We start from the raw sequence: 12237 nt of genomic DNA, 5'->3' as shown, positions 1-12237 counted from the left end.
GACTTACTGGTATGGAGGTAGAGACAGAGGGACAAGCCTGTGGCCTTTACCACATCCTCCTCAGAGGAGCTGGTTAGACAGTCAGAAATGTGGCAGTGGGAAGGTAAGGAACCAAGTGACAGGAGATGGTGGGCCTATCCATTGCACGTCCATGCACAGTGCTTCAGGAAGCCCCAGGAGCTGTTTTCCAAAAACGTGCCTCAGCTCCGACCTGTGTAAAAGCCACTGTCACACCCTAAACTCACAACCCCTTTGGTGACCCTGGTGCAGTACCGTGCCATCTTAAGATCACAGATGTCAATGGTGGTTGTTCAGTGTTTATTTCCTATTTCTGTATTTGCTGTCAGCTGCAGTACTGCTGCTGTTTAGCTGACTAGCAGTCTGTGTTGTGGCATTCAGGATTTGTCAACATGCACAGAAATTATTTCCTTGTTACTTCCAACTAATAAACATGGTGGAAATGAAGAAAGAAAAGAATATATTTTTCACATCTGTAGTTTGAAGTCTACTAGACATAATTGTCTATTCATTATAATGAACAGAAATAATTAACTTACATTTAACATTAGTTATTTATTTTTACTAGAAAGGTAAAAGGGATCTTTATTTTTTATTGTGGCTCTTCAGCCTGTTAAATATTTTGTTGATATCAGATTTTCTTGCTTTTTTTCCCTTTCTTCTCTATGACTTGTTTTTCCCCATAAATGTAATTTGTCATCAGTTGAGGTAAAGGAAGTTCAGTACTTATTTTTGTGCATTGATCCTGGAAATGACTTGTACGTTTCTGTGGACAGAGAGGGAAGCAGAAGTGTGCCAGTGAAGAACTTCAATGTTTGTGGCACTGTTGTGTGATTCTGCACCAGTTTTTCCTTTACTGTTTGTTGGTTGTTTTTGGTACTTGGACACTGGATAACTCTGTAACTCATTGAGAAATGTTGAGTTTGTCTTTTTTTTTTTTTTTTTTTTTGTTATTTTTTTTTACTATTGCTCACAGTAGATTTTCTTTAGATTAGGACAAGGGCAGATGGTAAGGCAGTTCAGGCATAAGCATAATGTTAGGATAATAATTCTGAAGTAACCTAATCCATTCTCCTCCCCGTATATGATTGTGACAAGAATGTATCACAGGATCTGAAAAATTAACATTTCAGAACTATCAGAGGCTGAATAGCAAATGAAAATGTTAAGAAGAGTCTCCCTTAGAAATCATGCATCTAAAAATAAAAAATAAACAAACAAATACCATTTTTTTTTTTTCAAGCACTTGTTATGTTCTATTTTTTTTCCATAATGCTGTAATCCTGAGAAGAACTGTTTACGTGAACGTTAAACTTGTGATTCTCAACGGAATGGCATTTAGGAAGGAAGCAAACATCACGAGATTCATGATAAAGTCATGAGGGTTCTTATATTACAGTTATGTACAAGTTTTGAATTGAATTTTTTAGAGAAATAAATGTATGGGCAGATGGTGATATTTACTTAAGGGAAACTGAATACATTATCTGACTAGAACTGGATATTTCAAGCAGCTGTTTGAAAATGAGAACTCGCTTTCCATGAAGGAGAACGTATGTTTGGGGAAAATGGAGCCTCTCTTTTCGAAACATAATGCTGCCCATCGCTTAGTCTGTGTCAGAGGGCTTTCTGTTATGTGTGTGTGTGAATTGATCTATGGGAGAACCTTAACAGAAGTGGCCAAGAACTGAAGTGAGTAATCCTACTGTGCCATGACTATCTAGCTTGTCTTTATTTTGATATAGTGAGTTACAATTGCTTCAGAAAATAAATCTGCAGACATCATACAGACCAGAGGAATGGAAACCAGATATAAACAGAGCTGTTACCTGATTTTGAGGGGCTGTGTATTCTAAAACATTCCTGTTCTAATCTATGTTTTTGGAGCTTAAGTGTATAAAAAAACAACCATACCTTGTGTGTTCTATAATGCTATTGTAAAGATGAAAAGCTATCCCCTGAAGATCGTTGTTTATTCAATTCTTGTGTCCTTTCTTCCCATTTTTTTAAGAAAACTTTCTCAGGAAATTCTTTGGCCCAGAAACCTGTGGCCCTGGAATCCTTGATTCATAGAGAAACATAGATTATTTTGTTGTTTGGAGCAGGTGCCTTGCCCCAGTCACTTCTAATGCCTCTGTTTTCCCGTTTTGCAATAAGCAGTTTGTAATGCTAAAGTATTTTACTGGAATCTCTGCCAATATTTGTGAAGCCCAACTATTGATCTTCAAGTGGTTTTACATCTTGGAATGGGCTTACACATTTTGTGTGCCTGAAGGCATTGTGATCCTCTTTGTTTACAGAATTATCTCTTCAAACACTACGAAGTCATCCTTGTTTATGCATGAAGTGTAAAGACAGTCTGTTTCTAAACAGAGTAGATAGTGGATAGTACCAGTGTAAAGATGGTACTTTGGTAGATAGACACATCCTGCAGAATCATATCATTTCATTGACCTTCCTGATAACTATCAAGCCTTCATCCAGTACAATGGTGTAAGCAATAAAAACAATACAATATGTTAATGCCAGGGCTTTTTTCATAAGCGTGTCTCTGTCCACTGAATAGCGTTGCAACATTTCTGAGCTTCTCATGTTCAGTAGTCTGTTATTGCCTAATATTTTAACAGAAAGAAAAAAACACTTTTTAATGCAATGTTTCCTCATTTGTAAAGTGTTACAGTGTCTGGAATGAGATTAAGACTAGGTCTAGTGTCATTAATGCTGATGCAGTCGTGCAGAAGACTGATAATTGAACAAGATATCCTACCTGAAATTTCATCATAAGGTTATTTCTCCTCCAAAGTCAAAACAGTAGTCTGCAATGGGAACTTCATCATATTAATCAAACAGACATTTGGATTTCATTTATCTGTGAGGTGCTAACAGTTTCTGCAACAAGACTGGAGATACAAACTTTAATTTTGTTCTGATTTTTGTCTTCTCTTTTAGGTTATAAGAGAATTTGCAATGGCAATGCTCTGGAAATTCATGAGAGTAGCCAAGTATTCTAAAACAGCATTACCACCAAAAATAAAAGTAAGAGGAATTCCCACCCATTCAAGGCAGTCTGTACCTTCAGATTTTGCTGCCAGCGTACCCTGCTCAAATGCTGTGGAACTGTTTGGTAAATCTTACCCTCAGGATGACTACAGCAATGTCACAGAGAAGATTCTTTCCAAAGTGGGGAAGAACTTGCATAACAAAAAGCATCACCCTTTGTGGCTAATCAAGGAGCAGGTGAAGGACCACTTTTACAAGCAATATACAGGCCGCCGTGGGAATCCACTCTTTTCTGTCTACGATGGTCTTTCGCCAGTGGTTACAGTGCAGCAGAATTTTGATAAGTTACTCGTCCCACGGGACCATGTCAGCAGAAGAAAGGAGGATAACTATTACTTGAATCGTGGTCACATGTTAAGAGCACACACATCAGCTCACCAGTGGGACTTGATACACTCCGGTCTGGATGCCTTTCTGGCAGTGGGAGATGTTTACCGCCGTGATACAATTGACAGCACCCACTACCCAGTCTTTCATCAGATGGAAGGAGTTCGGCTCTTCTCCTGTCACGAGGTAGGAATTCTTTAGTTGAACTGAAGGAGATTTGGGGTAAGTTGCATGATTGTGTATTTGCTATGAGGAAAGTGCACGCACGTAAACAAGTTATCGCAACACACTTGTTATACAGTATGTTGATAAGGATCAAGTGATTGGTCATGTAGTAACACTACTAATTTGGGAAAAATATAGGTGAAAAAGTGGAATTTGATAACAAGTGGGTAAGCTTCCTCAGAAAAATATGGAAAGCCAGGATGATATTATTGAAAGCTAACAAAATAAAACAGTATCTGAAAGCAGAAAGCTTGCTCAGCTAACAATGTGCACATTTCAATTCTCGTTCTATCAAAAGTCCCTTCCAATAAAGTCATTTCATCTCAGACTTTGTCGTATTAATACTTGAAGGACTTGTGGATGTGAGCTGTTGTAGCTATATCCAGAATGAAGTTTTTATTCTTTAGTCTTTTTTCTTTTAATATTTTAATAGCTCCAAGCTTCTGTAAATGAATGTTTTTTTTTTGTAATGAATTGTTCCATCCTTTATTTGATCCCAAATCTGTTTTGAAGGATTCATCTATTGCAGCCAGCAGCTATGCGTTTGCAGTACACATACAGTAAACTAAAGGAGTCCAGAGACATCAGCTAAAGAGTGCTAGGTAGACGTCCAAGACTTCTAAGTTTGTATTTTATTGGCACAACTTTCATGTTCTGCAGATGCATGAATGTCATTAGGCATTCTATGGTTATCATTGATGAGCAGTGTATATAAGCTAGTTTGCTTTCCAAACAGTAATTAATTCATATAGTTTGTGCATGCTTGTAGCAATACTGCCAAATTCCCATTTATATAACTAAAACTAGCTTATTCTAATACTGAGATGTTGACTGTTCTTAATGTGATTGCCAATGGGTGACAGGAGCTTGGCAGGAAAGCCTGATGGGTTTGTTGGATGCTTGAGGATAAACTAGGGAAATTACAGTAGACTCCTTTTCTTGCTGGTGGGAAAGGTTCATGCTGTCTTCACTGGTGTTTCCCACCCCATGCCATCACTTCCTTTTGCACCTTGAAAAAGTTACTTGTATCTGGAGATGGCTTGGGCACTGTATGATATTGAGAACAGCTTGTAACCACTTCTTTGGTCATTGGGAAATGGACATCTTGCAGTTTTATTCAAAATTTGTTTGCTGTTCTTTCTCATAGGCCTGCAAGGATATATAGGATGGAAAATGGACAATACGCTATGAAAATGCTGGTTTTTAAACATTTTATGTTCATGCCATGTTTTTCACTTCATCAGGAGTTCAAACATCCAGATCTTATCTGTCACAAAATTATAGCATCTACACTCGGAATTTCTACAAATGTTGGCATGGTTGATGTAATTATTGACATTATTGTTGAAGAATGTGCTTCTTAAGAAATTCTGGCCCTCAGGAAAGGATATTTCTGCTTTTTGCACATATTTAATAATAGAAATAATAATAGGATTTAATAAATGGGAAGGAATTTACAGAAACATTACTGACATTACCTAGTTAGTTAGTAATACAGGATGTATAACTATCTGATCCATTGCATTACAGATTGTTTCTCCTTCTCTTCCTCCCCCCCCAGAGAATGATTGAGATGTTATTGGAGGATGTTAGTAGTTGATAAATTCAAAGTTAAAAGTGGAGAATGTGTCTGTCTCTCAAGAGTGGAAGTCCTTCCTGTCAACTTTCTAAGAATAAAAAAAAAAAAAAAGAAGTGTGGCACAGCACAGTGTGTAAATTTTTTGTTTGTCGGGCAACAGGCATTAATTCTAAACTCCAGGATGATCTAAAGCATCCCTTTTGCTTCAGTTGCAGATTGAATAGTGGTAGAGCTTTGCAATATGTAAAACTACTTACAGGTATCATCCCAAGAGCCTTCTGGAAAAAAAATGAGTGTGTAATTCTGAAATTTCGCTGGAGATTGGTTCTGTGTTTTATATTCTTGTTGCCTGTTCAAAATAATGCAGACATTTAAATAATTCTAAAAGGAACTGTCTGAGTGGAAAACAAAACAACCATGATTAAATGCAGGTAGCACTACATGAGAAAAATATTACTCTATTTTTATATTCAGTTATTTATACTCATGTTTGAATTATAACGTACTGAACAGAAACATGTGAATGTCAGGACCTGCTGCCTTCATCTCAGTCTTCTCATTCATAACCACACTTGCAGTCTCTAGTGAGGAAATTTTCACAGTGCTGAGGATAAGAAGATAGGCAACTAAAGATAAAAAACTACTAGCTCTTAGCTGTAAGCCCTAGATGAATTTCATTCTATGTGCTGTGGTTGGTTTACTGCTCTACTTTGTACTTTTGATGTGTATACATTTATCATTTGTTTTTTCATCAGTGGAAGCAAGCACATAATGGGGGAGGATGGGAAAGAGAGAAGTGGTGAAAGAACTCAAATCTAGAATGATTTTTGAGGGGTTTGAATTGAGAGAAATTTACCATCTCATCTCAGATTGGGAATGACAAAAAAGGTCAGTTCATCCACAGCTAAAATTTGAGGCAGGATAAGTAAGATGTAGAAGAGTCTCTTCTTTTCAAGTTCTGTAGTCAGGATTGGGTTAAGAACTTCTGCCCTTTGAAATCTTTGGTAGCTCTTATTGGTATTGAGGTGAAAAATCAACACCAAGGCTAGGTCTGTATTTATCCTCTTAAAGGGCACATAGGTTTCTCTCCTTTGATGGTATACAACTTGTTTTTATAAGTCCTTTGGATTGACAATATTGGTACTTCTGCAGTCAGATTTGACTTGTCAGAATTTCCTGCATGGAACTGAAATGAAGTGATTTCTGTGCTATGCAGTGGTCTTCGGTGCAGTTCTTTACTTAGTTTATGGAAAGGAAAAAAAACCTAAATTACACTTCACACATATTCACCACCAGAGGGAGCCAATATAAACCCAATGGCAGCCACAAAACATTCAGTTGAGAACAAGTTTTGTTTACATGTTGGTAGAAGGCTTTATAAAGTATTTTATAGTCTGTATTGAATTATACATAAATTTTCATGGGAACAGATGTGAAAACTTAAGAATTGCTATTCTAATTTACTAAGCTCATTCCAATGGAGGCCAATATCAGATTGTTCACATGGGAAAATAATGCTCTCATCAGTTCATCTGATCATGCTAGCATCTGAAAACTATCAATAGGGAAACTAGGAAAAAGAAGTGGATATCTATTTATTCTTTATTGAAATTTTGCCATTTCTTCTAAAAACATTTTTTTGTTAAGGAGTGTATAATCAATGAATAAATAGATGCTATAATTAAGAAATATCCAGGAAAGTTAGACTAAGTAAGATTATTGCAACAGGAAGATAATAAATGGAAAATGCTTACCAATGTTGTAGGCTCACAATATTCTCCATGCCAACCAATCCCCAGAAAGAAGTCCTTCCTCAGTGGCAATCAGCCCTTAAATGGGGTCTAGGAGAGGTGGAGCCAGGCTCCAGCCCTTCCGGCAGCACAGGTGAAGGCAATTCACCTGTGCTCCCTGGCTGAGTCATTGCTTGCCTCAGGTGGTCAATCAGGCCGTGATTCAGCAGTTCCCATACAAGGTGCAATGAAAAAAGTATAAATTTGGTTAAAAAAAGAGTAACTGCAAAGCAAAGGCAGTTGGCATCTGTGAATTCCTTCTGATTTTGCAGTTCTGTGTCGTTGCAACAAAGCATTTCCATCTTGTAGCTTTATAGCATTTACAACCTGAAACATTAAGACTCTTGTCCTAGGTAACGCAAATGTAGGTGCTTCTCTTTTTCGTATAAACTTATTCTTCTTTCTGATCATTTTATATTTCTGTATCTTGGCTTTATACTTTGTGTCCTGTTCTTCATGCTTTGGGGTAGGTGTGAATAGGTGATCGAAGTACATCTTGTCCTCTTTTTTCTTTGTCTTTTATTTGCTTGTTTGTTTGTTTGTTTAGTTCATTACTTAATCACTGCGTGCCATGCCAGGTTTTGCTTTTCACTGGCAAGACTGACAGGACTGTATCTTTTGGTTTGTCTTCTCTGTAGTGTTACTGCAGCTCTGGACACTGTGTTTCTGGTCTGGTGTTTTATCAAATGAAACCTGCCCTTTTTTTTTTTCTCCTCCTCACACGCAAAGGAATTCAAATAAATTTATTGCATTCCAGGGATCAACCCACTATATAGAGATTTGGACAGTGCTCCTCAGTGAATCAGCTGGCAAGGGCTAAGGATTGTGTGAGGAGTTGGTAACCGTTGCCAGATGGCAGGATCTTGGGTTGGTGTGTTAGCTTCTTTGAGGAAGGCCGTTTGCCTCCTATTGTGTAATAGAATTTGTGAATCAGAGGAAATTTTACATTTCCTGGCGTCTTTGAGATTATGCTGTTATAAGGTGGAGTTCCATTCATCTCTTCTATAGGTGACAAAATTCACATCAGGATGGGCATTTCCAAGGTGTGTCCCTACGTGAATCCATGCTTGTGACAATTCCTGATGCAAGGATTGTGTGTCAGCAGTTACTGGGCCTATATCTTAAACATATCCAGACGTGGGTACTCGAGAGGGTTGGATGCATCAGCTTATGGAGCTGGGAGTCTCACTGAAACATGTCACATAATTGGAGGACTGAAAACTGAAGGATCCTGAAATTAAGGAGACCACTCTGCAGGCTTGTTGCTCAAAGTGATTTTCACCATTCTCTCCCCAAATCAGTGCTTGGTTTGTTGCAAAGAGTATCCTATTGTGCAGCTGTGGCCTGTATCTCTCTCTGACACAGGAAGCTATCTATCTGGATTGGGGTGCAGATTTATGCATTTCATCGTATTGGAGACTGATTGGAGCTGACAATAAGTTTTATTTTTGATGAAGTATCTTCAGATGGCATCATCTTCATCATTCCTAATCCTTCAGCTGATTGTTACAGCACATTAAAGATGTTGTGGTAATGTTTTGCTATTTCTAAGTGGATTTAGAGTGCAGCCATTTGCTTATTTATAGAGATATTCATCAGGACCAGAGAGTCATATTGTATTATGTTTGGCAAGGAGGACTGTTGCCACATGCAGATCCTCACTGGTCATCAATGCAGCTTTGTTCATAGAGGTGAGTATGTGAGCATGATGTATTCATTATCTTAATACTGGAGCATGCATGGCTGATAGGAGTAATAAATAACTTCATTGTTTAAAGCCAAAGTGTATCACAGACCTTCTGGATCTGAAACCTAATATAAGTGCCAGCTTCCTGCAAAGAGGAACTTATTCTTTTCCCGAACCCTACATGTGCAGGTAGTGAAGTGGTGTGAGATTTGAAGGCTGTTGAGCAACTGGAGAAATGCTGGGGTCTTTGTTGAAATCATACATGTGACTTCTGTACTCCATGCCATGCTGAGAAATAAGTAAAGTACTTACAAAGGAGCATAGCTTCATTTTTCTTTGTTCCAGGCTCTACATGTTACTAAATTTTATTCTTATTATGAGCTGTCCTGACATGAGTAAGAACAAAGTTCATGCCAGATGGTAAGGTCACTTTGATTCTTTTATGCTGCCTTCTTTGTAATGGAGCATCAGTCAGATATGGTGATAAACTACTGGTAACTGTTATGCTATAGTATTACTACACTATAGCTATTGTACTGGTAACTATTTTTTTTTCTCTTTTTTAAAACTTCTGCATGATGACACAATACTCATTTTTTGAGCACTTACAAAGAAAGAACTTGTCCTTGCAATAGACAGAAACATAGGTACTTACTGGATGTTTACATGAAAGTTCTCTTCTGGTAGTGATAGTAATTGATCATGTTGAATTCAGTAGAATATTGTATTTTCTGCGGAATAAATGTATGTGAAGTAGTGAAATCTTCAATGTGCCATTTTTTTTCCCCCCCCAAGATTAATAGATTTTTTTTTTCCATTTGTGGAAAACTTGGGAAGAACTGCCATCAAAAAGAGCGATTGTACATAATCATTTTGTTTAAACTTTGACCTTCCTGGCTTTATGTGTATAAAAACGTAGGAGTATTTTTAATCCATGACATATACTGAGTACAGTTGGTGATCATAACGGTGAAACCACTCTACCAGTTTTAAACTGTGTATCTTGACATACTGATATCTGTGAATGGAATAAATAGTAAAACAGCCGTAAGGTATCTTTCTTTCCTCACTATCACTCTGTCAACTTGAGGAATTGACAGAGCCTTTATGGACAACACTGCAGTGAGGCTGGCACCTGGCTGGAGGGTGGCCATTTTGTTACTGAGACCCGTAGGTGACCAGCTCCACAAGGGCTGTGCTCCCATAGCCTGTGGGACCTGACATGGTTTGATACTGATGCCCAAAGTACCCCTGCCCCTATCTATGCACCATCTCTCCATGCAGCAATTAATCATTGAGCTAACTTTGCAACTTCTAACATCCTATAGTTTCCTCTGTTCTCCAGAGTTTATAGAGGATAGTCTCTTTAATCCGTATGAAAAAAAGAAAAAGAAAAAAGCTGCCTATAGTGTACAGCTCAGAGCAAGAGTCCAACATGACCGTGCCAAATGGCCACAGGGGAGCCAGTTTCTCTCCATTGACTACCACAGAAGCTTACGACAAATCCTGGGCTACACAGACTTTTGAGAATAACTCCTGGTGTTCAAAGCCAGATGGTTGATGGTCAATCTGCCCTGCTGATAATAAATTAATTGTAGGGTAGGTGTCATCTGCATCGTCCAGACTCTGTAGATGTAATGTCAGTATGGAGGAAGAGGCCTTAATCTTTCAGGTGAGCACTTGAATAAAGAGTGTGCCATTTAACAGCAGAATGCCTAGTTCTGTCAGACTGTGGCCTTTTGATTAGTAAAGACATTATTGTTAGGCTGATGACTAATTGTTTCAGTATGTATTTCTCTTTTTGCTTCATAATTTGCATTTTTTGCAGTGCACTAAGGAGATTAAATTGAAAGTGTTTTCTCAATCTGCCAGTCGATTCTCCTGACTAGCAGTATGAAGTTAAATGCTGCTGATGGGTTGTGTTTATTTTTTTTTTTTATAAAGTCCCTATATCCATTTGGCTGCTACTTTCTGTACTGTGCTCAAGCTCCTTCTGCATGCATTGTGTGTGTAAAATGTACTATAAATTAGTCATTTAATTGTGGCCAGCATTTGTAAACTACTAGAGGTTCATTTGTACTTTTTACAAGCATTTCATGCACTGAAGAAGTCAAGCTGCAGCTAAAACTTCTGTGCACATCCATGGATTGTTAAGATGCAGTTCATGGCAACTCTTGAATAAGAGCTAGTGCAACGCTTGCAGATGCAATGTACAGAAAATCTCAATGTGAGTCTTATTTTTTTTTTCCCTTCTATGTGTAATAGATTTAATGTGGAAGGTGGATGAGGAGGGGTAGAAAAGGACACTGGAGGCACTTTCACAATTAGATTTCCCTACTCTCCAGAATTGAGAGCTATGTAGCTGTAAGGATTTCCAGCAAAATCCTCTGCTATGTAAAACTGTCTGCTTGTCTCAGTGAGGCACAGAATGTCTGAAGATGTGTCGTAGTGAGAGTGTTTTATTGGTCTCTTTGAGAGCATTTAGAATGACCAGTATCTATCTGCCTGGGACTTCCCGTACAGAAATGTAGGAGGTTGTACAGGAAATCAGAAGTCTTCAACTTGCAACAGATGTAGTGGGAAGCAGCCTCTGCATGAAGGACAAGTTGGTACATCTCCAATATGGAGGATCACCTGCCTGTGTGCTTTGTAATTTGGAAACCTCACAGCAAAACCATGAATTCTTCAGTGCCCCATCAGCAAAATTCCTATATGATGGGTGCCATATGTGGGAAAATGCAGGAAGATGGTAGTCCTTATACAAGTAAACTGTACTGAAGGGTAATCAAATGTTGGCAGCTTCTGGTCTTATTAAACTATAAATATGTTTTTGGAAGTTAGTTTGATTACAACTTTTATAAAATATGATTGGGGGGGAGGGAGGGTTGGTGGGAAGGAAGGGGAGTATTTATTTTAGGTCATTAACTTAATTTTAAAAAATGTTGAAGTTGTGATTAATGCCATTGCATGTTGTAGTTGCTGGGTTAAAATTAGCATATACTATATGGTGTGCTTTGTTTTGCATGATAACTTTTCTATTTTCTTTATAAATTATATTTTTCCTATAGCTAATCATATTATTGGAATAAAAGAAATCTTACTTGAATATTTCTGTTCCTGTGATAATTATGTGTCAGAGTGTTTAGTGATCGGAATTTTCCTTACATTCCTTACATTTGTTTTCCATGGTGCAGGCTTGGCAGGTAAGATTCCCCTTAAATCAGTAGATGTTCATTTCCTTTTTTCGTTTCGAGAGGTCATTGATGCCAAACTCTATTGTGTTTTTGTTCTAGTTATTCTCCAATATTAAAGATGGTGAAGGCTTCCAGTTGTTTGAGCAAGGGCATCGCACTGCACACAAACAAGAATGTCATACCATGGAGGCAGTGAGGCTGGTGGAGTTCAATCTGAAACAAGTGCTCACAAAGCTCATGACTCACATCTTTGGTGATGGTAGGTTCTTTGCACTTTCTTCCTGCTCTTCTGATATCTGTAGACGGCCATACTTTTCATAGAGATTTTGCTGTATAATGAAAACAAGAAACCTAGGG

The 12237-nt window shown here is 38.0% G+C and overlaps 1 protein-coding gene across 4 annotated transcripts in view; it reads left to right on the top strand.

Moving 5' to 3' along the window:
• FARS2 (phenylalanyl-tRNA synthetase 2, mitochondrial) overlaps positions 1-12237 on the top strand; it is a 233585-nt gene that overhangs the window by 49681 nt on the left and 171667 nt on the right. For all 4 annotated transcript variants that reach the window (XM_031552760.2, XM_010708401.4, XM_085220264.1 and 1 more), the window contains 2 exons: positions 2968-3591; positions 11980-12139. In XM_031552760.2, the coding sequence (XP_031408620.1) occupies positions 2986-3591; positions 11980-12139 (766 nt within the window). In that variant the 5' untranslated portion in view covers positions 2968-2985. The remainder of the gene's footprint in view (positions 1-2967; positions 3592-11979; positions 12140-12237) is intronic.

Source organism: Meleagris gallopavo, chromosome 3 (genome assembly GCF_905368555.1).
Source record: "Meleagris gallopavo chromosome 3, MGAL_WU_HG_1.1, whole genome shotgun sequence".
NCBI lineage: Eukaryota > Metazoa > Chordata > Aves > Galliformes > Phasianidae > Meleagris > Meleagris gallopavo.
Note: the sequence above shows the minus strand (reverse complement) of the source record. Positions and strands in the feature narration are given on the sequence as shown.